The sequence below is a fragment of the Vicugna pacos genome, chromosome 7, assembly GCF_048564905.1.
Source record: "Vicugna pacos chromosome 7, VicPac4, whole genome shotgun sequence".
NCBI lineage: Eukaryota > Metazoa > Chordata > Mammalia > Artiodactyla > Camelidae > Vicugna > Vicugna pacos.
Genome location: NC_132993.1, coordinates 29,144,434 through 29,168,152, shown reverse-complemented (window position 1 = coordinate 29,168,152; position 23,719 = coordinate 29,144,434). Strand labels below are relative to the sequence as shown.

The following is a 23,719-nucleotide window of genomic DNA, read 5'->3' as shown; positions in this document are numbered from 1 at the left end:
TCCTGGAGCTCACCACCTATGTTTTCTTCTAGGAGTTTTATGGTTTCAGGTCACACATTCATGCCTTTAATACATTTTGAGTTGACATCTGTGAATGGTGTAAGATACCAGTTTTCCCAACACCATTATTAGAGAAACTATGATTTCCCCATTGCCATATTTTTGGCTCCTTTGTGGTAAATTAATTTACTGTATATGCATGGGCCTATTTCTGGGCTCTTTATTCTGTTGCATTGATCTATGTGTCTGTTTTTATGCAAATATGGTACTGTTTTGATTTGTAATATAGATTGAAATCAGGAAGTGTGATGTCTCCAGCTTTGTTTTTCTTTCTCAAGATTGCTTTGGCTATTCAGTCTTTGTGGTTCCATACAAATTTTAGGACTGTGTATTCTATTTTTGTGAAAAATGCCATTGGAATTGTGATAGCAATTACATTGAACTATCAAAAGCTTTGGGTAGTATGGACATTTTAACAATGTTAATTCTTCTAATTAATGAGTATGGATATTTTTCCATTTATTTGTGTCTTCAAATTTTTTCATTAGTGTCATAGTTTTCAGTGCATTTGTCATTCACCTCCTTGATTAAATTTATTCCTAGGGTTTTAAATTCTTTTTGATGCAATTGTAAATGTGATTGTTTTTTTAATTTCTCTTTCTGTCGGTTAGTTACTAGGGTATAGAAATGCAACTGACTTTTGTATATTGATTTTGTATCCTTCAAGTTTACTGAATTCATTTATTAGTTCTAACTTTTTTGGTGGAATTTTTAGGGTTTCCTATATATAATACCATGTCATCTGCAAATAAATGCAAAGGTCATCTTCCTTTCCAATTTGGATGCCTTTTTTCTTTTTTGACTATTACTCTGGCAAGGACTTCCAATGTTGAATAAAAGTGGCAAAAGTAGGCATCTTTTTCTTGTTCCTAATCTTAAGGAAAAGCAATGTTGGCTGTGGGCTTGTCATATATGGCCTTTATTGTGTTGAGGTACGTTCCCTCTATACTCATTTTATTTGAGATTTTTTATCAGGGATGAATGTTGAATTTTACCAAATGATTTTTCTGCATTTATATGATTTGTCTACGTTTATTGAGATGATCATATGATTTTATCCTTTGTCTTATTAGTGTGGTGTATCACACATTGATTTGCAGGCATTGAACCATCACTGCATGACTGGAATAAATCCTGCTTGATTGTGGTATAAGTTTATGGTAACAATACAGTTAATCATGTATTGTTGAATTCAATTAGCTAATATTTTGTTGAGGATGTTTGCATCTATGTTTATTAAAGATATTGGCCTGTAATTTCTTTTCTTGTAGTGTTCTCGTCTAGTTTTTATATCAAGAGTTATGCTGGCCTTGTAAAATGAGTTTGGAAGTGTTCCCTCCTCTTCAGTTTTTTTTTTCTTTTTTGGAAGAGTTTGAGCGGGATTGGTATTAACTCTTCTTTAAATATTTGGTAGAATTCACCAGTGAAGCATCTGATCCTGATTTTTGTTTGCTGGGAGATTCTTTTTATTACTAATTCAGTCTCCTTCCTAGTAATAGTTCTGCTAAGATTTTCTATTTCTTCATGATTCAATCTTGGTAGGTTGTATGTTTCTAGAAATTTATCCATTTCTTCTAAGTTGTCAAATTCATTGATGTATAATTGTTCATGGTAGTCTCTTATGATCCTTTATATTTCTGTAGTGTCAGTTATGTTTCCTCTTACATTTCTGATTTTGTATGAGTCCTCTCTCTTTTATTCTTGGTGAGTCCAGCTAAAGTTTATCAATTTTGTTTATCTTTTCAAAGAACAAGCTCTTTTTCTATTGTTTATTCTGTGTCTTTTTAGAATTCTAATTCATTTATTTGCACTTTGATCTTTGTTATTTCCTTCCTTCTACTAACTTTGGGTTTTATTTGTTCTTCCTTTTCTAGTTTCTTGAGGTGTAAAGCTACATTGCTTGAGATCTTTCTTGCTTATTAATGCAGGCACTTATCAGTACAAATTTCTTAGAACTGCTTTTGCTACATCCCATAAATTTTGGCATATTGTATTTCCATTTTCATTTGTCTCTAGATATTTATTTCTCTTTTAATTTCTTCTTTGAGCTATCAGTTGTTCAGTAGGATGATGTTTAATATCCACATATTGATAAATTTTCAAGTTTTCTTATTGTAATTAATTTCTAACTTTATACCATTGTGGTTGGAAAAGATGCTTAATATGTCAGACTTTTAAAATTTATTAAACTTGTTTTGTGGTCTAACATATGATCTATCATGGAGAATGTTCTGTGTGTGCTGGAAAAGAATGTGTATTATGCTGCTTTTGGATGGGATGTTCTGTAAATGTCTATTAAGTCCATCTGGTCTAATGTGTCATTTAAGTCCAATATTTCCTCATTGACTTTCTGTCTGAATGATCTATCTACTGATGAAAGTGGGGTACTGAAATCTCCTACTATTAAAGTATTGTTGTCTATTTCTCCCTTAAAGTCTGTTAATATTTACTTTATATATTTAAGTCCTCATATTGTGAGAAAACAAATATTTACAGATGTTACATCCTGTTGGATTGACCCTTTTATCATTATATAATGACTTTCTTTTTCTCCTGTTACAGTCTTGTCATAAAGTCTATTTTTTTTTCTGATGTAACTACAGCTAGCCCAGCCATTTTTGGCTTGCATTTGCATGGAGTATCTTTTTCCATTTCTTTATTTTCAGTCTTTGTGTCCTTAAGCCCGAAGTGAGTTTCTTGTAGGTAGCATACAGAAGGGTCTTTTTCTTTAAATCTATTAAACCACTCTATTTCTTTTGATTGGAGAATTTAGCCCATTTACATTATTGATAAATATGTATTTATAGCCTTTTTGCTAATTTTTTCTGGCTGTTTTAAAATTCCTTTGTTCCTATCCTCTTCTCTTACGCTCTTTCTTTTTAACTTAATGATTTTCTGAAGTTATATGCTCAGATTCTTTCTCTTTCTCTTTTGTGTGTCTACCATTGGTTTTTGCTTTGTGGTTACCATAAGGCTTACATAATGTATCTTCTATTTTTAACAGTCTATTTTAAGTTGATAACAACTTAAGTACATTCTTTCTGTACATAAATGCATTCTAAAGCTCTACATTTTTACTCTCTCCTCCCCATTTTATGTTTCTGATATCATGATTTATCTTGTGTACCCATTAAAAATTATCATGGGTATAGTTATTTTAACTATGTTGCTTTTAACCTTCATACTAGATTTATAAGTAATTAACCCACCACCATTACATAATTCTGAATTTAACTGTATATTAAACTTTACCAGTGTTATTTATACTTTCATGTTTTCCTGTTACCAATTAGCACCTTTTCATGTCAGCTTCAAAAAGTCCCTTTAACATTTCTTGTAAAGCCAGTCTAGTGGTACAGAATGCCTTCAGATTTGCTTGTCTAGAAAGCTTTGCCTCTCCTCCAATTGTGAAGGAAAACCTTGCTGGGGAGATAATCTTGGTTGCTTGTGGTTTTCTTTCAGCATTTTGAATGTATTGTACTCCCTTCTGGCCTGCAATGTATCTGCTGAAAAATCTGCTGGTAGTCTTATGAGGGCTTCTTTGTAGGTAACACATCATTTCACTCTTGCTGTTACTTGTTTACTTATTATTAGTTTTCTTATAATAAGTATTTTTTGTCTAGGTATAGTTGATTTACAATATTATATTAATTTTTGATGTAAAATGTAGTGATTCAAAAATTTTATAGGTTATAATCCATTTATAATTATTATAAAATATTGGCTATATTCCCTATGGTATACAATATATCCTTGTACTTATTTATTTTATACGTAGTAATTTGAACATCTTAATGTCCCACTCCTTTCTCTTCTCCCCTCCCCTTTCCCCCTCAGTAACCGCTGGTTTGTTTTCTATATCTGTGAGTCTGTTTCTTTTTTGTTATACTCACTAGTTTGTTTTATTTTTTATATTTCACATGTAAGTGATAATGTACACTACCTGTATTTTTCTTTCTGACTTATTTCACTAAGTGTAATACCCTCCAGGTCCATCCATGTTGTTGCAAAATGGCAAAATTCATTAATTTTTATGGCTGAGTAGTATTCCATTGTGTGTGTATGTATATGAATGTATGTATATATATACCACATCTTCCTTATCCATTTTTCTGTTGATGGGCACTCAGGTTGCTTCCATATCTTGGCAATTATAAATAATGCTGCTATGAACACTGGGGTACATGCATCTTTTCAAATTAGTGTTTTAATTTTCTTCAGATATATACCTGGGAGTGGGATTGCTGAATTATATGGTAGTTCTATTTTTAGTCTTTTGAGAAACTTCCATATTGTTTTCCACAGTGACTGCAACAATTTACATTTCCACCAACAGTGAACTAGGGGTCCCTTTTCTCCACATGCTAAACAACATTTATTATTTGTTGTCTGTTTGGCAGTAGCCATTCTGACACATGTGAAGTGTTACCTCATTGTGGTTTTATTTGCATTTCCCTGATGTAGCAGTGTGGAGCATCTTTTCATGTGTCTTTTGGCCATCAGTATATCTTATTTGGAAAAATTTCTGTTCACATATTCTGCCCATTTTTTAATTGAGTTGTTTGTATTTTGATCTTGAGTTGTATGATTGTTTATGTATCTTGGATATTAACTTCTTATTGATCATATCACTTGTAAATATTTTCTCTCATTCAGTAGGTTGTCTTTCTGTTTTGTTTATGGTTTTATTTGCTGTGCAAAACCTTGAAGTTTAATTAGGTCCCATTTGTTTATTTTTGTTGTTGTTTCCTTTGGAGACAGATCCAAAAAAAAAAAAACCCTGCTGTGAGTGTTCTGGGTATGTATTCTTCTAGGAGTTTTACGGTTTCTGGTTTACATTTAGGTCCTTAGTCTACTTGGAGTTTATTATTGTATGTGATGTAAGAAAATGTTCTAATTTTATTCTTTTTACATGTAGCTGTCCAGTTTTCCCAATATCACTTATTGAAGAGACTGTTTTTTTCTCTATTCTATATTCTTGCCTCCCTTGTTGTAAATAAATTGATTAAAAGTGTGTAGTTTTATTTATGGGATCTCTATTCTGTTCCACTGATCTATATGTCTGCTTTTGTGTCAGTACCATACTGTTTTGATAACTGCAGCTTTCTAGTATCATCTGAAGTTAGGGAGCATGATATCTCCAGATAGGTTTTTCATTCTCAAGATTGTTTTTGCTTTTCAGGGTCTTTTGTGTTTCCATACACATTTAAAAATTATTTGCTCTAGTTCTGTGAAAAATGCCTTTGGTATTTTGATAGGGATTACATTGAATTTGTAGATTGTCTTGGGTAGTATGGTCATTTTAACAATATTAATTCCTCCACTCCATGAACACAAAATATCTTTCCATCTTCTGGTGTCATCTTCAATTTCTTTCATCAGTTTCCTACAGTTGTCTAAGTACAGGTGTTTTTCCTCCTTAGGTAGATTGATTCCAAGGTATTTTATTCTTTTTTGATGTGATAGTAAACAGGATTATTTCCTTAATTTCTCTTTCTGATAGTTCTTTCTTAGGATAAAGAAATGCAGCTGACTTCTGTTTTTTAATTTTTTATTCTGCAATTTTACCAAACTCATAGATGAGCTTCAGTAGTTTTTTGGTGGAGTCTATGTATCATGTCATCTGCAAACAGTGACGATTTTAGTTCTTCCTTCCCAACTTGGATTATTTTAATTCTTTTTCTTGTCTGATTGCTGTGGATAGGACTTTCAATAACATGTTGAATAAAAGTAGTGAGAGTGGCATCCTTGTCTTGTTCTTGATCTTAGAAGAAATGCTTTCTGCTTTTCACCCTTGAATATGATGTTAGTTCTGGACTTATCATATATGACCTTTATTATGTTGAGGTATATTCCCTCTGTACACAATTTCTGGAGAGTTTTTATCATAAGTGGATGTTAAATTTTATATAAAGCTATTTTGCATCTATTGAAATGATCACATGGTTTTTATTCTTCAATTTGTTAATGTGGTATATCACATTGAGTGATTTCTGGATATTGAGTCATTCTTGTATCTCTGGGATAAATCCCACTTGATCATGGTACATGATATTTTTAATATATGGTTGGATTCAGTTTGCTAGTAATTTGTTGAGGATTTTTGCATCAATCTTCATCAGTGATATTGATCTGTAATTTTCATTTGTGATATCTTTGGTTTCGGTAACAGGGTGATTCTGATCTAATAGAATGAGTTTGTAAGTGTCCCTTCCTCTGCAATTTTTTGGAATAGTTGCAGAAGGATAGTTGTTAATTCTTCTTTAAATCTTTAGTAGAATTCACCTGTGAAGCCATGTATTCCTGGACTTTTGTTTGTTGGGAGCTTTTAAATTACTGATTTAGTTTCATCATGGTACTTGGTCTGTTCATATTTACTATTTCTTCCTGGTTCAGAATTGGGAGATTTTACATTTCTAGAAATTTGTCCATTTCTTCTAGGTTGTCCATTTTATTGGCATATAGTCTTTCTGAGTAATCTCTTATGATCCATTGTGTTTCTGTTGTGTCAGTTGTAACTTCTATTTTTTCATTTTTGATTTTATTGATTTGGGAACTCTCTCTTTTTTTCTTGATGAGTCTGGCTAAAGGTTTACCAGTTTTGTTTTTCTTTTCAAAGGACCAGGTCTTAGTTTCATTGCTCTTTTCTATTGTCCCCACTCCCCCATTTCTATTTCACTTGTTTCTGCTCTGATCTTTATAATTTTTCCTTCTACTAACTCTTGGTTTTGTTTGTTCTTCTTTCTCTAGTTGCTTAGGTATAAGGTTGGGTTACTTATCTGAGATTTTTTTTTTTCATTTCCTGATGTAAGCTTGTATCCCTTAAACTACCTTCTTGGAGCTGCTTTTGCTGTGTCCCATAAATTTTGAATCATTGTGTTTTTGTTTTCATTTGTCTGCAGGTAATTTTTTAACTTATTCTTTGGTTCCTTCAGTGATCCATTGGTTGTTTAGTAGCATATTATTTAGCTTCAATGTGTTTATGGTTTTTTGCAGTTTCTTTTTCTTGTAGTTGATTTCTAGTCTCACAGCATTGTGATTGAAAAAGGTGCTTGCTATGATTTCACTTTCTTAAGTCTGCTGAGGCTTGTTTTGTGGCCTAGCGTATGATTTATCCTGGAGAATGTTTCATATGCACTTCAAAAGGATGTGTATTCTACCATCTCATTGTAGTTCCTTCTTTATATCTTTATTTGTAGAAGATCTTTCCTGTAGGTGCTGGTCTTTTTCATTCATAGTAGTTCTGTAAATAGTTGTAATTTTGGAGCACCCATGAGAGGAAGTGAGCTTATGGTCTACCTACTCCCTTGTCTTGGCCGTGTCCCTCTCTAGCTACTTTTTAACTTCTTAAACTTGTCTTCAACTTTTACAGTTTAGTTATGTCTTGGTGTGGGTCTTTTTTGGATTGCTCTTATTTGGAACATTCTAGGTTTTCTGGATCTGGATGTCTGTTTCCTCCCCCAGGTAAGGCAAGTTTTTCAGTTAATATTTCTTCAAAATGTGTTCTACCCCTTTTACCTTATTTCTCCTTGGATTCCTATAATGTGGTTATTGGTCCTCTTGATGTTGTCCCACAAGTCCGTTAAGCTATCTTCACTCTTTTTCATCCTTTTTCCTTTTGTGCTCCTCTCACTGGATGAATTAGAAGCCTGTCCCTCAGACTGAAGGTATTAAGATAAGCAAATCAGCCTCTTTTAGGAAAAAAGTGGGCATTTCAGTCAACTGCCTCTGCTCTGTGCTTTAAGGGGTAGACATAGTGAGTCTGAGTGAACCCTTTAAGAGCTGTCTCCTAGTTCACTGTGGTCTTATAGAGCTCTTAGAACCAAGCCCTGTTGGCTTTCAAAGCTAGATGTTTTAGAGGCCCATCTTGAGAGAAACAAGTTAATAATGCAGAGGAACATGTGACAGGAGATATTGTTGTGGCCATCTCTGGGAAATATAATCTTCCAGTCTTCCCTCTGGCCACAACAATTCACATTCCTTCTGCATGCACAAAAGCCTCACTCTCTCCAACTCTCATCTTATTCCAATATGGTATTGGCTTGAAGTCCAGGACCTTGTTAGATAAATCAAATCTAGTATGTAGAAGTTCCCTCAGGTGATGATTCTAAAATGTGTATGAAAATGCAGCAAGCTTAGAACAGTCATGACAATTTTGAAGAAAAACCAAGTAGAAAGACTTACACTATGGGTTACTTAGTATAAAGCTATAATAATTAGGGCAAGGTACAGTAATAGTCAAATAGACAAATTAAACATAATAAAGAGTCCCAAAATAGGGCCCTACATATAAAGCCAACTTGATTTTCAGCAAAGGTGCAAAGCAATTTAATGGAGAAGAAAGGTTCTTTCAATATTCGGCAATGAACAATATTAATCTTTAGCCTCACCTCCTATAACACAAAAAAATATTGAGATAGATCATAAATCTCGGTCTGGAAGCTAAAAACAGTCAAGCTTCAAAAATAAACACAGGACAACACCTTAATGGCTTTTGTACAAGCAAAGATTTCTTAAACAGAACATAAAAATCAGTGTGAGGGAAAAGAGAAATATATTGAACTTAATTAAGAACTTTCTGTTCATCAAAAGACACCATTAAGAAAGTGGAAAGCAAACCCAAAACTGAGAGGATATTTGCAGTACGTATATGTAATAAAGGACTTTTCTCCTGAATATTTAAAGAACTGCTGCCAGTCAAAAAAGAAAAAAGTAGAAAGTCTAATTATTAAAACAGGAAAGAAAACTTGAACAGTCATTTCACAAAGAGGATATCCAAATGTCTAACAAGTATATGAACATGGCCAGGTAAAACAAAAGGAGAAAGACCAGAGTTAAAGTTTCCTGGATTATAATTTTAAGGGAAAAGCAGAGCTACTGTTTCTCCTTAGGCTTTCCATCCACTATTATGTTAAAAAATTTAAGGATAATCACTAAAAATAATTTTAAAAGAATATATAATTTACAATATGATTAGAAAAAGGGGGATAAAAAAACTTCATAAATCAGTGGACAGTAGGAAAGGAGAAAAGCTTAATAAAAACAGAAGGTATGGTGAAAATAAGTCCAAATACACCAATGATCACAATCAATTTAAATTAGCTAAACTTCCTATCTCTTTTTAAGGACAGGGGTTGGTAGATTGATTTCCTTTTAGGACACAGAAAGAATGAAAATATAAGAATGGTAAAGGGAATAACGGGAAAATAATATTTTCAGAAAAATATATCTATATGAGTATCAGACAAATTAGATTTTGAGGCAGAAACATTAATGAGGGATGAAAAGGTTGGTCACATAATGATCAAAAATAAAATCCACCTGTAAGACAATAATTTTAAGTTTAAATTCATCTAACATTGTAGTCTCAAATCTTCATAGCAAAAATAAACAGAAAATCTTGGTTAAACTGAAAACCCATATTCTTAGTGGGAGATTTTAACCTGTCTTTCTTATTAAATGACTATGTCAATTTGCTTTTGCCATGTAACACATAGCTTAAAACAACCACCAAAATTTTGACACTTATTTAAAATAACAGCCATGTATTAGCTAACTATTTGGTGGATCAGAAATTTAAACAGGGTTTAGCTGGGCAGCTTTTCTCCTCTTCTCAGTTGAGGTCATGCATGTTTGATGGCCTCAGTTAACCTGTCTTTGAGTTTGCAAGAGTGAAGGATACCTGGGATACATCGTTATGTCATTATATTAAATTATCTTGAACTTGTTCATGTGATGGAAATAGAAGAGCAGTGAAAGGGCAAACCTTAGTGCACAAGTGCTATTCAAGACTTTCCCTGCATCCCTTTTGCTAATATCTCATTTGCCAAAAAAAAATGCCACATGGCCAGTCTGGATACAGGGGGTTAGGAAAGAGACTCTACATGCTGTCCCACTGCAAAGGCATGGATGCAGAGAAGAAAAGATTTTGTGGTCATTTTTACAACCTATACACTGATAGGACAAGAAGATCAAAAAAATTAGTACATTTGTAAGATTTGAGCAACACAAAGTTTTATATGACTGATATATAGAAAACTTATACCCTGCAATTAGAAAATACCAAATCTTTTAAAGCAGATGTGATATACTTATAAAACTGATCACATTCACATACAAAGTTACAAAACTAGTCTGAGCGAAAAAACAAAGAATTGCTCTTTTATAAACCTCATTTTCAGGTCAAAACTCAGTTAAGCTGGGAATCAGTTATAACTTTTAAAAAAGGACATGGTTAGACTTTTTTTAATGTTTCTAAGTAATTCATTGATCAAAGAAGAATTCATAATAGGAATTAGAAAATATTTTCAACGGAATGATAGAAATACTATAACATAATTTATGAGATGTACTTAAAGTGATATTTTGTTGAAAATTTAAGCTTTAAATGCTTGCTTTATAAAATAAGAATGATGTTATTAAGTAAGAGCTGTACACATGCCCTTGAATTAGGGGAAAAAAACAGCAGAATAAACTCAGGGAAAGCAGAAGGAAGAACATGAAAAAGAACAGAAATTAATGAAATAGAAAACACATTCATTAGAAAAGTTCAACAAAAACAAATGCTAGTTCTGAGAAAAGGAAAGAAAATAGACTAGCCTTTTTCAAGATGTAGCTGGAAAAAAAGCCAAATGCACACACTGTTTGGAAAATAGGGGAACTAACAACAGATTCAACAAGATTTTAAAAATAGAGAACTACGACTCATTTTTATGAGTCAACTGTAATCTTGATAACAAAACTAGGCAAAGGTAAACAAGACAGGAAATAATGTTAATATCATTTTGAAAACAGATGTAAATATTATAAATAAAAGCCATTTGTTTGTAAACCATGAATAATTAGTACAAGAATATGTCAGTAGTTTAAAGAAAAGTCAGTGTAATTTATCAAATAAACACGTGAAAGGGCAAAAACGACAATTATCCCAAAATAAGTAGAAGAAAATATTTTTATAAAATTCAACAGTTGACATGAATTATATTGAGAAAAACTTCTTATACAAGAGGACTAGGAGAAAACTGTCTTAACTAATCGAAAGGAATCTACTAGACCTACAGCAAATATATCATATTTAATAATTAAATATTAGAAGTAGTCCACAAGGTAACAAGAACATCCATTATCACCAATATTATTAACCATGGGACTGAGGTCCTAAAATTTTCTAATAAGATAAACAAGAAGTATAAGCAAGGGAAAGAAAGAAGAAAAATTTCATTATTTGCAGATCTACTTAGGAAACCTGAAACTATCAATGGACAAAACTATAAGGATGAATAAGACAGTTTAATTCAGAATCTTGACCTGGATTCAAAATTAAATACAGAAGTAACTTACATTTCTCAGCCAACAATAAACAACTCAAAATGTAATAGTAAATTACTATTGTGTTACTAGATATTAAGACATATTATAAAGGCTCAGTATTTAAAACAGTGTGGTAGCAAATAGATGAATAGAATAAAACATAAAACTCAGACCCATAAGTCATTGGAAATTAGGCATGGAAATAGGCACCATTTCAAATCAAGGAGGAAAAGACAGATTATTTAATAATGCTGCTGTGAAAATTGGCTCATTATAGGGAAAGAAGTGCTACTAGACTCTTACTTCACTCTGTGCACAAAAATAGTTCTCATCTATATTAAAGTCCAAAACATGAAATGTAAAACTTCAAAGCAGAAGAAAATATAGGTAGACTTTTTTAATGTTTGGGCAACAAAGAGCATCATAGAGAAAAGATAAGCAGTAGATAGGCAAAGGTCCAGCACATGTTACAGATAAAGGGTTAATACTTCAAACATGTAAAGGACTAAACGTCAACAAGAAAAAGACAATCCAGTAGAAAGACAGGCAAATGGTAGTGGAAAGCAATTTACAGGGAGAAAAAATGGCCTATAAACCCAGAGATGCTCCATTTCACTAGTCATCAGAGAAGTACAAGATAAAACAGAAACAATCAACTTTACTGAATCCATCAGATAGGAGAAAACGTGAGTTAATATTAAGCGTTGGTATGGCTGTGGGGTAATGAACACTCTCATGCACTGCTGGTAGTTCTGTAAATTAATACAGCCTCCTTGAAGAGCAGTACAGTAGTGATGCAGTCAGGCTCTCACCTGGAAACAGATGGCAGGATAATTCAGGGAGGTTTGATTTACAAAGAGACTATTTTTGAAGGTGTGGGCAAAGGAGCTGTTACCGCCCCCAGACCAGAAGGGATTGGGGAGGGAGTAAGTGTTCCAGGAACCCAGAAGGAATGAATCTTGTAGAGGAGTGAATCTTGTCTTGAGAGGAAGCCTTTAGTTGAGGGACACAGACAGAATTCTCCCTGGGAGTAGATCCAGGTGCATCATAAGTATCAGGACCTTACTCTCCCTCAGGCATTCTGCAATTGAACAAACCCCATAAGGAGCTGAAAGGTCCTTTAATGTACTTCATAGATTCAGCTTCCCAGGGTGGGGTAGGGTGGAAGAGGATTTGGAGGGGCAAACAGAAATATCTAGCTACATTAATAGTTGATGAAATAGAAATGAGAAATAGTTTTGCTGTACAATCAGCTATTCCACTGCTAAATGTATTTAAAGAAACTGTCATATTTACACAGGGACAACTGTACAAGTTTGTACAGTGTGATATTGTTAACAAGAATAAGTCAGAAATAACTCAAAATTTTATCAGTGGGGGAACAAGTAGGTAAAATGTGAGATGGATATATGATGGAATATTATAGAGAAGTTAAAGGGAATTAATTACATTTTCACTTTTTAACACGGATGCATCTGAAAACATTTCCACGTTGATGGAAGAAGCAAATTGCAGAATGAAGCAACATAGGTATAACCCTGTATTAGTTGGAATGCCTTTGGCTCCAGTAACAGAAAACCCAGCCACGGTGGTTTAATCAATGAGGATTTTTTTTCTCCCAGTGCAGAGCTGGACCATCTAGAGCTGGAGCATCTGCTCCAGGATGTATATGAGGAGGGTTCTCATACTGTTCTTAGTGCAGGGCTCCATCTTATTTATGGCTTTCAGGTATTTGGTAACAGCCCGCTATCTGTGCTGAAAATGGAATCATTTCAGGTTATTTGTCAATTCAGTTAACCCAGATTTTCCCATGTCTTTAGTATTTGCTTTTAAGTAGACATAAAGTAGGTAAATATTTTTAAGTCATGCATAAGTCATGAAATATATGATCTTGTTAATAATTATTTTCTCTGAAACTTAGTTTCCTAATCTGAAAAATGAAAAGATCTTACACATACTAAGTACTCAGTAAATGTTTAATGAGTTGAAATGTCATTACCAGTAATTTTCCACAAAATATTATAAAATACTGGCAACAACCAAATATTAATTCTCATATCAGATTTCTAGTTGTGAGATCAAAAACAAAACCACTTATGAGGGGTTCAATTTGTCTACGAAGCATTAATTTTCTTACATAAGGCCCCCAAGATTTTGTTCTAATTTCAGAACTCCACACTGGATCCATTTCCATGAATGGTATTATTCTGATTCATTTAGTCTATAATCTATTTTATAGATGATGAAACCAAGACCCAGAGAATGAACAAGATAATGCAACAGGGTGAGGAGCCTGGGCTGCCCTCTGCTTTATCTCACTGCCAGTGGAAAAGTGAAGGTTAGGGGTTGAGAGGGAAGAGGCAGCATGTAACAGTAGACATGGACTTCAAAAGGAAAGAAAATAAAGAAGGTTAAAGTACTAGAAAGATTCCAGGAAGAAAGAAAATTCATGGAAACAATTATGAAAGATTAGTTAAGAAAAAGGTAATACTGTCTTACAGAGATAAGTCCAGAGATGGTGACACTTCTGAAAATGTCATTTACTCTCTCTCCAAACCTGTTATGAAATACTAAAAATCTGTTAATTTTGTTTAGAATATCGATAAGATAATCGGAATTTATAGGTAGAAAAATATAATAGAGCATTGCTCAAATAGTTTAGAATTAGTTTCTCTAATAACTAACAAATGCGTCACATAAGTCCAGTATAACATTTTTATTGGCACTTGAAGTAAATGTATTACTCACTAGTGGATGTGCCAAAAAGAAAATTCCCCACCCTATTTCCACCCCCACAAAGCTACAAAGGATTATTTATTAAGCAGTGACAGAGTGACTTGGAGTACAAAACAGAAGTCATCATAGTTATCTGTGTTCTTAAAGATGAACTTTTGCATAGTGTTAAGATCAAAATAAGAGTGGCAGTATAAAAAGTCCCATTTTAAAAAATCAACTCATTTTTGATTATGGTGCTTGAAACTGTAGCTGGCTAGCTGGCTTCATTAGACTTTTACATATCCTGTTTCCCACAGTCAATAAATATAATTAATTTAAATTAGGTATTATGTGAAATACCATCCACAGGAAAGCTTTCAAAATTGAGAGTATAGCCTTGCTTTACCCATCATTTATCTAGTCCTAATATATCCTGGTCAAACCAGGGTGGTCTTTCTCATTTGCTTCCAGCAGACTTCAGGTGCTTTTAGAATTTTCAACATTCTATGATATTTATTAACCTAGAGCTAGGTAAAGTTTGCATGAGAAGTATTTAGTTAATGTTTCTGACTTCAAAAAAAAAATGTTGCACACTGTTCTGAGCCAAATACTATACTAAATAAAGGTCACAGCAGATACCCCAGAAATACTGACTGGTTAAGGAGTTTCACTGCCAGGATGGAAGTATGAGGGGCAGCACTGACATACTCCCCAGAGAAACAAGCAAAGCTAGAGAAAGCTATTAATATACATCCTTTATTTCAAGTCTCTGGAAAGAGTCCTAAGGGCTCAGAACAAATGAAGAAACATTTATTCTAAAAGACCTACCAAAACTCAGCAAGAACATCAAGCTGCTGTAGATCCATTCCCTCCCTTACCACCTGCCTCCTGGAAACCCCAAGTCATCTCAGCTTGGCCAAAGCTCCTCTCTGGGCAAATGTAGCAAAGATGGGGCTCCCTTTCCCCTCAGCTCCCAAATAAGGGTCACTGTATCTCATCTGAAGGGCAAGCCGCCAGCTTTTTTAATGCCCTTCAACTCCAAACTTAGGCAGCTAAATTCTGATGAGTGTGGCTAAGAAGTCGAGGGCTCTCTCCTTCCACTGAGGCCCATTAGATGAGGTCTCTACCCCAGGAATGGTAGGTCAGAATATTAAGGCCTTATCTTTAAGCCAGCTCACTCATAGGGCAGAGCTGTAAGCAGCAAACCCAGAAGACTAGCGGCTATTGTCCCACCCAGAACTCAGAGGCATGGCCCAGAGATTTGTCCAGGGGGAGAAGCAATCCATAAGAGAGGAGAGTTTCAAACATCTCCCCAAAGGAAATGACTTTATTTGAAAAAGAGTGGAGAAAATCAAGCCTTAGGGCACTCTTGAAGACAACAGCTCCTCTTAAGAGCAACAGGTAAATTGGAGGCCAGCTAGTTCACCAGAGAGAACCAGGGAAAGAAACAGCTTAGAAGGACCCTCCCCTGATAAGAATAAGTCTCAAAAGGCCTCAGAGCCACCCCTGTCCAAATTTAATTCTAGCAGACCGCTGAGCAATTCATGCCCCAGAGTGTGTAAAAAGCAATGGAGAAATCAACCAGTAATTGGTGGAACCTAAGGGTTGGGTATAATACCAAATGAGGCAGATAGCCTATCAGAGAGATTAGGAAAAGAGACAGTCAAAAAGAGCCCTGCTAAAACCACTTGTCATGTGTGTACATGCCCAAGACTGCACCCTCTGAGGAGCGACATTAGGGGCTTCATGCTTTGGGAAAAACAGACTTCACTAAGTAGTCCAGCCAGGTCACTAACAAATAAACAAGCAAAGAATGACAACAAAAATTCCTCTGGGGAAGGGAGACAGGAATCACTTTCCAGAATTGCTATACTATCTAAAATATCCAGTTTCTAATTTAAAAAAATTATGAGATCTGCAAAGAAATAGGAAATTGTGGCCCATACACAAGATAAAGAGGAGGCAACAGAAACTAACTTTGAGAGGGACCAGATGTTGTATTTAATAATCACTTTCAAAGAAACCATTATAAGTATGTTTAAAGAACTAAAGGAAACCATACTTAAAAAGAAGGTATGAAGAAAATATATCATCATTGAGAATGTATCAATAAAGAGGTAGAAATCATTAAAAAAAGAACCAAATGGAAATTCTGAAGTTGAAAAGTACAATAACTGAAATAAATATTGCATCACAGTGACTCAGTAGTTGACTTGAACTAGGAGAAGAAAGAATCAGTGAAGATGAAGATTAGAAGTTATGCAATCCAAAAAAGAGAGAAAATAGAATAAAAATAAATAAATTGAAAATGTGGGACAGTTTTGTGTCCACAGAAACTGAAGAGAAATAGAAAGGAATAGAAAAAAACATTCCAAGAAATAATGGCTGAAAATTTCCCACATTGGATGAAAATCATTAATATACACATCCAAGAAGCTCAATGAACTCTAGGATAAATGCCGAAACTCATATCCAGACATACAGTAAAAATGCTGAAAGAAAAAGACAAAGAGGAAATCTTTAAAGCAGCAGAATAACTTGTACAATGAAGCCCCAAAAGGTCAAAAACTGACTTCCCATAAAACAAAACATGGAGACTAGAAAGCAGTGGGATGGCATATTCAAAGTTCTGAAAGAAAAATAAAAGGCCTTTCAACCTAGAATCTTATATCTAGGAAAACTTTCTTTGGAAAATAAAGGCAAAACAAAGGCATTTTGAGATAAACTTAGAGAATTAATTACTAGCAGACCCATGTTATAAGAAATATTGAATAAAGTTCTTCATACTGAAAACCAAACCCAAATGGGAATCTAACTCAGTAAGAAAAACAAAAAGCAGTGGTGAAGGTAGTTATGTAATTATAAAAGACAATATAAATGCATCTTTCTTCTCCTTCTTTATGATTTAAAAAGCAGTTGTTTAAAGAAATATGTACATAATTGTTTTATTGGGTTTATAACAGATAGAAATGTATATTTGAAAATAACAGCACAAAGGAGGTAGCTGGGAGAAGAATTGTACCGGAGTAAGGGAATAACACCAGATGGCAGCTTGATCCCATAGGAGCAAATGAAGAGAACCATAAATAGTAAATAAGAATGTAAATATAACAACTATAAGTATAAACTTGATGGTTTTTCTTTTCTATTTCTTTAGTAGACAAAGAATTATATAAAGCAATAATTACAGCACTATATTGTTGGGTTTATAACATACATAGATGTAATATGCATAACAGTAATTGTATAAAAAAATGAAGACGATGGAATAGAGATTATATGCAAGTAACATTTCTATTCTCACTGGAATTAAGTTAGGATAAATCTGGAATAGATTCTTTTAAGTTAAAAGTATATATGGTAATATCTAGAGCAACTAGGAAAATAAATCAAAAAATGTGAAAAATCATTAAAGAGATTTTTCTATATGAGACATAGAAAACAAAAATAAAATGATAAGATATTTCTAACATACCAATATTATACCAATATACCAATAATATACCAGTAACATTGAATGTGAGTGGATTAAACAGTTTAATCAAAAGGCAGAAATTGTCAGACTGGATAAAAATAAAAAGTAACTCATTTGTAACTGTGTGACAGTAAACTAGGATTGGTAAACTATAGCTTGGTAGACTAAATCTGGGCAACTACTTGTTTTGTAAATAAAATCTTACTGTCATACAGCCAAATCTATTCATTTCTGTACTGTCTGCAGGTGCTTTTGCACTACAATGGCAGTGTTAAGAAGTTGTGACATAGACAATATGGCCTGCAAAGCCTAAAATATTTAGTATCTGATCCTTACAAAAAAGTTTGCTGACTTTTTAACTAAAGGAAACCCAGTGTGGAAGTTCTTCTTAACTGATTCCACTTCGCAGGATAAGAAGCAAGGCCATCATTTAAGAGCGAGAGAAGGAGGTCTTAGAAGTTTGAAGACAGAGATAGAGAAGCATTATTGTTATCCAGGGAAATGTAACAGAGTTGCCCCACAGCACTAAGTACCCACTGGAGGATAGTGGTGAGTAAGCATGCTTCTTTTTGAAAGATACCTGCTTTCCAACAGGTGCTTATAATGGATTATCTGGGTTCCAAAGTTGATTCCAAAGATATAGGAACATGTTCTGATTAAAAATTAAATATCAACCAATAAAAAGCCAAAGTTTTACTACTTTCAAGTGCATAGAATTAAAACTTAGTTTACAACATTTCTGTCTGTGGTTTTAGGGAGGTCTCCATGGAACTTGTTTTAAAAAAGGAAGAATGATTTGTACTGAGCTATCTTATAAAAGAATGAATATTCCAGAAGTTGTACCCTGCCTCCCTCATAGTAAAGCACTGTAATCAAGTCAGATAATCAGAGAGTAAGAAGAGACTTATACTTTTAACCAAAATAACCAATTTTAAACCAGGAGGAAAATCTTATTTATTTTACCCGGTAAGAAACAATTTAACTAATCACAACAAATACTGCCCTACTTATTCTCAGTTTGTAATCTGAAAATTACATTGTATTTGTCAAGGGAGTAAAAATAGACTCAGAAAACACAGATACAGTGGACTGTACAGTATTTCTTTTCCCTAAATAAATAATTATATTTAAAGTACACTAGGGCAGATCACTATTTTAAGGAATTCTGCGATAAATCCTTCTGGAAAGCAAATGTTTTTATCAATTTGCATTTTCATAGTTTGTCCTAATTATTTGAGAGATGCATATAGTTTGGTTTGATTAGAAGAAAAAATTAGCAACCCATTCAGCCAACAGAAGAAATAAGAACATCTTTAAGATGAACTGATGTGAAAGACTACTGTAAATAGACAATCAAGTAGTATGTCTATCATTCTCCTACAGTTTTTTTTTTAAAGAAAACTAAAACTAACATTTATTAAACACCTTCTATTTGCCTGAGCACTGGGCTAGTAGTGAAACATGATCTGTGTGAGAAGTACCTCTTCTATCTGTATTCCAGTTTAGTTCTAAGTCTTGAACTCTTAAATTTAAATGAGGGATATCAGAAAAAAGTTTGTCTTGCTATGGCACTTGGGTTAAAATGTCAGATACCAATTCCTTCCAGTGATACATGGTTGAGTATATCCTCAGAAAAAATAATGATGGTTCAAATTTTGCTGCTTTGGTATAACAAGGAGCTACTACTGCTCCTAATTATATTCCTATTCTGTTCTTCTTTACAACAGTTTTTTTTTTCTCTATGCTGAGGTTTACCTTTCAACAGTTGTAGATCAACTGCATCTGTTTTAAGTATGATACTAAGTCAAGCAAGATTAAACTACTATAGTCCTTGCTAAATTGGCCTCCCCTTTTATTACCTTCACTTTAAAAATCTGAATATCATTATTTTGATTTTGAAAAAAAAACCACAAAGAAATAGTGCATTACTTTTTTAGATCGATGTGAGAAATTATATGCCAAATGCCATTCACTTTCATAACATCCTCAAATGTTACATGTGGTACATGTCATATGTGCCCAAATGTACATTACATAAAAAATTCTAATGTGCTTTAGGCTTTCCATACTAGTCTCTAAATTTTCTGCTTTTTAAAATTTACATTTAAAATATTTTTACTATGTTTTTAAACCATAATTCAAAAATTTTATATTTTATTTATCTTTATCCAATGCATTCTCTGGAATACTCACAAATGCGTAATTTCCTCATAATGTTACAAAACTAAAAAATAAGAAATTCCTTATTAAGTAATAATGAAAGGGGAAGACAAGGACTAGGACTAAAAGAAAGCTCCTGATTTATGAATACAAATTCTGTAAGATTCACTGTGACAAATGAACACACTTTTTTAAATGTCAAAGAATATTAAATGAAACTTTTATTTTGAATGTGATTTAGAGTCATATGATAGGATCATACTTAAGAATCACTTATGATTTACTTCTTGGTCAAAATTAACATAAAATATAACAGACTGTATTTTTAACTCAAACTGACAAACCACTTTCTAAAGAAAAACACTCTGCTCTCTGCTATCATAATTTTTCCTATGGAGTACTGGCAAAGAACGCAGTTATATTGTGCCACAAACAGTTAAAAGCAACATTTTTAGGTAATATGAATAAGATATCCATATACTACTCAAAACAAATATTTGCATTATTTTCTCTGAAAAGTTAGTTTGCAAATGAAAAGAAGAAATCCAAATCCGCAGACTGTAATAGCTGTCCTCTTCAAAATTTTACTATTCCATGTAGATACTTCTTCTATTAATGGTATATTAGTTGGGTCATTTTCTCGTTCATTTTGCAACTAAATTGTAGTATGGGAAAAAGAAAAGAGTTAATGTACAGAACACTGAAAGTAAAAATCTTTGATTTTTAAAAATATCAAAATATCCATGTTAATTCACCTGATTTAGCTATAGCCAATGCAAGATTCCCGTAGAAGATTTAAAGTCTTAAAAAATAGTCTTTCTTTCAACCAGGATCCCATTATAATTAGTTATTAGTGTTACATTAAAAATAAGTGATTTTATAAATGGTTTAAAAATTTCAGTGGTTCTTTTAGCACTTCTCAGCAACCAAAGTACATAACCCAGTCAGTTCTAAATTCCCATACATAGAACTTTCTTGCTAAAGGCAGCCCCCCAACTTGTGTCTGTGTGTGTGTGTGAGAGAGAGATAGAGAGGGAAGATAGTTGTTGGTGGGGGAGGAGGGGCAGAGGAGGGAAAGGAGCAGAAACTAAAAGATCCTTGAAAGATAAAAAGAATCAGGCACATTTATAGAGTGATATTTACTAGAAACATCCTCTGGTGGAGTGGTAACATAAATACTTTCAACATTAGCAAGAATAACTACTTCTCAAATCTACAGTGTAAATATTTAAATAAGAAAACCTGCAAAATTAATTTTAAATTTATAGAAGAAAATGGACTTCAATGCCAATTTCATTAATACTGTATTCTTGGTCTAACTTCCAAATGGCTTCATTCAGCAACAGATTCCTTTTTGACACTGATGCTCCATTTACTGAATCCTGAGACGGTCATTCCTTTTATTAACCAATTACTTAGAATGACCCTTTCTGACAGGAACCTGTCAGTGTGTTGGTTTGAAAGAGAATGATGTGGTGTTGGAGTCTAGCCTTGACCTCTCCCACCCTTTCTCTTTGTTACCTCTGTACACTTATCTATGATAACTCATACGGTTTTTTTTTAAATCCCTTTTGTTATTATTGGTAAACTCTGAAATATCATAAGCTTAACAAGCATGATAGCATACTCTCAAATCTGGAAGCCCTCATGCTTCTCTAAACCAAATCTTATTATATTGATTATCACTTGTTTAAGACTAATCCCCAAAAACCAATGCACTAGCTTGCTGCTAAATTAAGACTTTCCTGCCTTGAGAACTATATCTGCCATTACTGTGAACCAATAAATATATTTTCAAGGCTAGTCCTTATATAGAAATGTATAGATTCAAGGTAGAAAAGACCATAGAAAAAAAGACCTTCCATTTAGCTAAAGAAATCTGAAATTTTTCTCTATAGGTATACATTATTAAAATAAATATTATGGTACCTGATTGAACTGTTTATGTTTTAGAGCCAAAGTTACTCCTAGAGCAGTGTTTCTTAATTTCATCCCTTTAAGAAAAATTTGGTCTCTCTCTCTAATTTCATCTCAGCCCTCCACCCTCTCACCCAAGTGTTTTTAGTTCATCTTGGAGAAACCAAATAATTACCAATCCTGAGACAAAGATGTCTTAGGAAATTTCTTACACTAAACACTAAAAGTTGATGCTTTGCAGAAAGTATCTTTACATTAAATCCTTCCAAATTTCCCTTGGGTCCCCATGAAAAACACCATGCTAATAAGTAAAATCAATACCATTTTCCTTCAATGATGATGGAGATAGTGAAGATGAACATGCTATAATTTTCATGTTGTCAGCAAGTTCAGAGAGTAGAAAATCCTATTTTTGCATGAGAAAGTTTATTTGGAGAATGGTGTGGATTAAAGGAACACAAAAGTGGAAGTAGAATAATTAGGAAACTAATGTGTAGCACAGTTGCCTGATACACAGCAGGCACTCTTGTGTTTGTTGAATGAATAAATGTCAGAGATAATACAACTTCTAAGATGCCTGTTGCTCTGGAAAGGAGTTATCGTCTACAAAGATTTTGAAACATATTGCTCATTTGCCCCATTTTAAATGTCTTTATCCTCCCTATAATTTTGTAGAATTTGCTTCATAATTTTGTGCTCACTTTTCTTGAAAAAGACTCCATTTGAATGCACATTGTTAATAGCTAGGAAGACAAATTACCTGGAACATGCATAAAGGTTATTTTAAAGAAAATAACTTTTTTGATAAAATATTAATGAAAATATTAAATGATTTATAGGCTGATACTATAAAAATTTAATGCATAACTAATATTCACATCAGATATTGCATAAAAACTTTATAGATATCGAATATATTTATTAGACTTACAGAACTCAGAAGTGAATTCTTTAGTCAAATGAAAGTGTTTTCCTTTATTATCTACCTTCAACAGTGTTCTACATTTCAGCAGCTTACATTTTTGTTATAGCCAATTTTCTTAAAGGGGGGAAAAATCACCTGTTCTTAAACTGAGATATATATTTCTTTATGAGTATAGAAACAAGAAACAAAAAAAATCCATATGCTTTTCAAAAGTTAAATTATAAAATATATTATAAAAGAGACTAGGATATAAAAGAAATATCTCATCTAAAACTATACCTCATTAACACAGCTAATAAACATTTCATTTGGGTAATTTTTTATCTTCACAATTACATGCAAATAAAAATTAGAAATAAAACTTTTTAATCTTTAACAAATTAATATTTGCTTTTCATTTTTTTCAATTGGCTGCAAATCACTGTAACAAATGGGTATACAATAATTTATTAGATCATTCTCCTAGTATAGACAATTATGGTGCATATAATTTTGCAGTCATTAAACTAGTACTACTCAAAGATGCAAATATTCTTATGGTCCTTGACACATCTTACCAAACTGTTTTTAAAAGAGGTTGTGACATCAGTCTTACATGAAAATATTAGTATGGTGAACTATAAACAGTAATGGATATGGTAATACATTCCCTGATAATTTATAGGATGAAAATGATGTATCATTGTTCTTTCAGTATGCATGTCATTAATGACCAACAAAGTCTGTTTCTTATGTATATTTCTTCCTTTGGAAACTGTTCTTTCCACCTGTCTAGTGGGAGCTTAAGTTGCTCTTGTCAGAACTGCTTCATTGTCTAACATATTATGCTATAAATAATTTTTCCCTCTTTTATTTTAAATACATACCTTCTGAATTAAGTCTTTTAGTTTGTGAACCTCTTCATTCAACTCTTCGACATTACTAACCAGTTCTTCACAAACTGAAGTAAAATTCCGGGGAGAAGCCCATTCTAGTACTATCTGTTAATATTTTCAAAAGTTACATTTTAAAGAATGGGAAACAACTTTTCACAACTTTATAGCCACAAAAATCATACAACATTCTGAAACATTAAATTATATAACTGAAAAGCATTTTTTTTTTTCAGGATAAATCCTTACCCCAAAAGAAGTCAGTAACTTTATATAATTAGTCAA

At 33.0% G+C, this 23,719-nt stretch overlaps 2 protein-coding genes across 2 annotated transcripts in view; one reads left to right on the top strand and one right to left on the bottom strand.

Moving 5' to 3' along the window:
- Positions 1–18,037: 18,037 nt before the first annotated feature.
- The window catches only part of CFTR (CF transmembrane conductance regulator), a 251,363-nt gene continuing 245,681 nt past the window's right edge, over positions 18,038–23,719 (top strand). Inside the window, exon 1 of the mRNA XM_072964621.1 lies at positions 18,038–18,109. The gene's annotated coding sequence lies outside the window, so the exon portion shown is untranslated. The remainder of the gene's footprint in view (positions 18,110–23,719) is intronic.
- Positions 19,922–23,719, bottom strand: part of ASZ1 (ankyrin repeat, SAM and basic leucine zipper domain containing 1) — a 51,176-nt gene continuing 47,378 nt past the window's right edge. The window contains exons 12-13 of the mRNA XM_006217173.4: positions 23,429–23,542; positions 19,922–20,375 (exon numbers count right to left, since the gene is read on the bottom strand). Of these exons, the coding sequence (XP_006217235.1) occupies positions 20,223–20,375; positions 23,429–23,542 (267 nt within the window). The 3' untranslated portion in view covers positions 19,922–20,222. The remainder of the gene's footprint in view (positions 20,376–23,428; positions 23,543–23,719) is intronic.